Genomic DNA, 2,413 nt, shown 5'->3' on the forward strand with positions numbered 1-2,413 from the left:
TTGCACATTCATATTTAGGCACCCTCCATACCTGCTGTAACAGGAAAATGGACATGCTATCAGTCTGGGTTGTAGACAAAAACAGACAGATACATGGCGAGAATATAAAAACTCCCTGCATATAATACCCATGGTGGCAAAGTGGTGACAGGAGGCAGAAGGGCTCAGTGCATTGCTTCAGCTGGTTAACCAATGACTCATCCTATTTTTTTATTTCAGTCTTAATAAATCCCAAGCATGTATTTCTTGTAAAGCTCTGGTCTGCATCACTTCATCAATATTTTCTTTTCTCCTTCAGGGCACAAAGCGTAACTCGTAAGGCGTACAGAGGATAGCAACAGATGGAAAGCTGTTCGGGCTATGTTAAGTCAAGCTATGTCACTGCATGCCAGATGGCTTGTATTGAACAGATGATAAATTACTCCAGGATATGACTGTCAAGATGCCGTCTGGTACCTCGCAATCCCCGGAGGACTCTAAAGCTCTCCTGTCGCAGGAGAAATCGAAGAGTAAAGGTCCGTTTCATGTTGGACCTCTTTTCCAGCATCGGGCTGAGAAGATTGTCATCACACGAAGTGACAGTGTTCCTGATGAGAATGTACTGAAGATCACCATCACAGAGACGACCATTATTGAGTCTGACCTGGGAATTTTTAACTCTAGAGCCCTCACCTACCTCATATTATGGTTTTTCTTCAGCTTTTGTACGCTGTTCCTCAATAAATACATCCTCACCTTATTGGAGGGGGAGCCGAGCATGTTGGGTAAGCTTCTGTGGATTGCTAATTCACATCACTTGACACAAAGAGTGCTTACAGTTTAACAGCATCATTGCTATCAATGTAGTACTTTCCACTTGTTGCTTGTAGGTTTTAAAACTTATCTACACCCTAGAAACAATAATTGAATGCATTGCAGTACGGCTGAAACAACTAATCGATAATAATCAATAATGAGAATCGTTGTCATCCACGCTGTGCCCAGCGAGTATCAGAATGGGACACAGACCACTGCACCAGTGGTGAGGAGAGCTCCCCTGAACCCCCCCTGCTGCCGCCGCCGCTGCATCGGCACTGCTCCCGCTGCATCGGCACTGCTCCCGCCGCTCTGCAGCTCTCTCCTCCTTGCTGGGAACCCAGTGCTGTGGTTTGTATCCCCTCTGATCCCTGCTGCTCTCCCCCTACCTGTATCAGCAGAGGCAGCGGAGATTGGAGGAGTCACAGAGCTGATCCACCTACTGGCGCCCAGCGGGAAGGAAATAGCAGGGACAGGGTCAAGTCAGGAGTGGGGAGATGCAAGGAGGAGAGCTGCGGGATGATCAGCAAATATGTGAAATATTTGCTGATCGTTCCCTGTAATAGTCAATCATTGAAATGATCAGTACTGATTACTATGGTTGTTTCTAAATAACTGAAGATATAGTATTCATATACTGTGTCCCCAATTATGAATGAACAGGAAGTGCTCTACACCACTTCCTGTTCATTCATGATAGTATTTGTTTACTATGAACACAATCGCCTTGATTTATGAATGAACAGGAAGCCTCTGTTCTGAGTGCTTCCTGTTCATTGAGCGCTGGGGCTGTAGAAAAAGAAATTGAGTACTCCATCTTCAATCTCTCTCTCTCTTTTTTTTTTTTTAAAGGGAAATATCAAGGGTCTGTTTAGACCCCCCTTCTCCCACACGACAGACTCACTTTTTAACTTTACAGTTTTGCACTGCACTGACTACATGTGAAGCCCTTAAAAAAAGTTATACACCCTCCACATAGTTCCTGGTTCTTCTGTCGTCTTTTGTCATATAGAGTTTAAGGCTTCCCAACTTGGACCTACTCATCATCAGACAAATGACCCACTGCATTGTGTGCAATGGCAGAACAAGCTTCCCTGTGGTTCATGTTAGGTAAGAGGAAAGTCACAGTGTATGCAGTGCAGGGGGTCACTCAGCTGAGTTTAAGGCCTCATTCACACGACTAACAGCTGGCCCGTACAGATCCGTGCGGGGTGCAGGGCCGTATTGGGCTGCTCCCGGGAAAGACAGATGCTGCGTGTGATTGCACGCAGCAGCCTGTTCTTCTCTATAGGAGTACGCCGCCGTACGCTCACCCGAATTGCACGATGGATCCTGTCTGCGTCCGAGCAGGGACACCCACACCTGCCCGGACGTGCAGGTCGGGTGAGTGTATGGCCGCTCTTCTCCTAATAGAGAAGAGTTTTTTACCTTAATGCATACTCTGCATTCGCCCCCCCACTCTTACCTGTCAGCGACGCTTGTCCCCGCCGCCGGTCCCGAAGTCATTCTCTGTTCCCCATACTTCCTGGTTGCAGGGGTGAGGATGCTGATGGCAGGGGAGCCATAGGCTCCTTCTGCTATCAATCAACCTGTTGGTCAGAGAGAAAGGGCGAGGCCT

At 47.4% G+C, this 2,413-nt stretch overlaps 1 protein-coding gene across 1 annotated transcript in view; it reads left to right on the forward strand.

Annotated features, from left to right (window-relative positions):
• The first annotated feature begins 381 nt into the window (after positions 1-381).
• LOC108797107 (solute carrier family 35 member E2-like) overlaps positions 382-2,413 on the forward strand; it is a 29,745-nt gene continuing 27,713 nt past the window's right edge. The window contains exon 1 of the mRNA XM_018568677.1: positions 382-764. Coding sequence (XP_018424179.1) covers positions 431-764 — 334 coding nt within the window. The 5' untranslated portion in view covers positions 382-430. The remainder of the gene's footprint in view (positions 765-2,413) is intronic.

This window comes from Nanorana parkeri, unplaced genomic scaffold (assembly GCF_000935625.1).
Source record: "Nanorana parkeri isolate BGI_ZX_2015 unplaced genomic scaffold, ASM93562v1 scaffold1226, whole genome shotgun sequence".
Lineage (NCBI taxonomy): Eukaryota > Metazoa > Chordata > Amphibia > Anura > Dicroglossidae > Nanorana > Nanorana parkeri.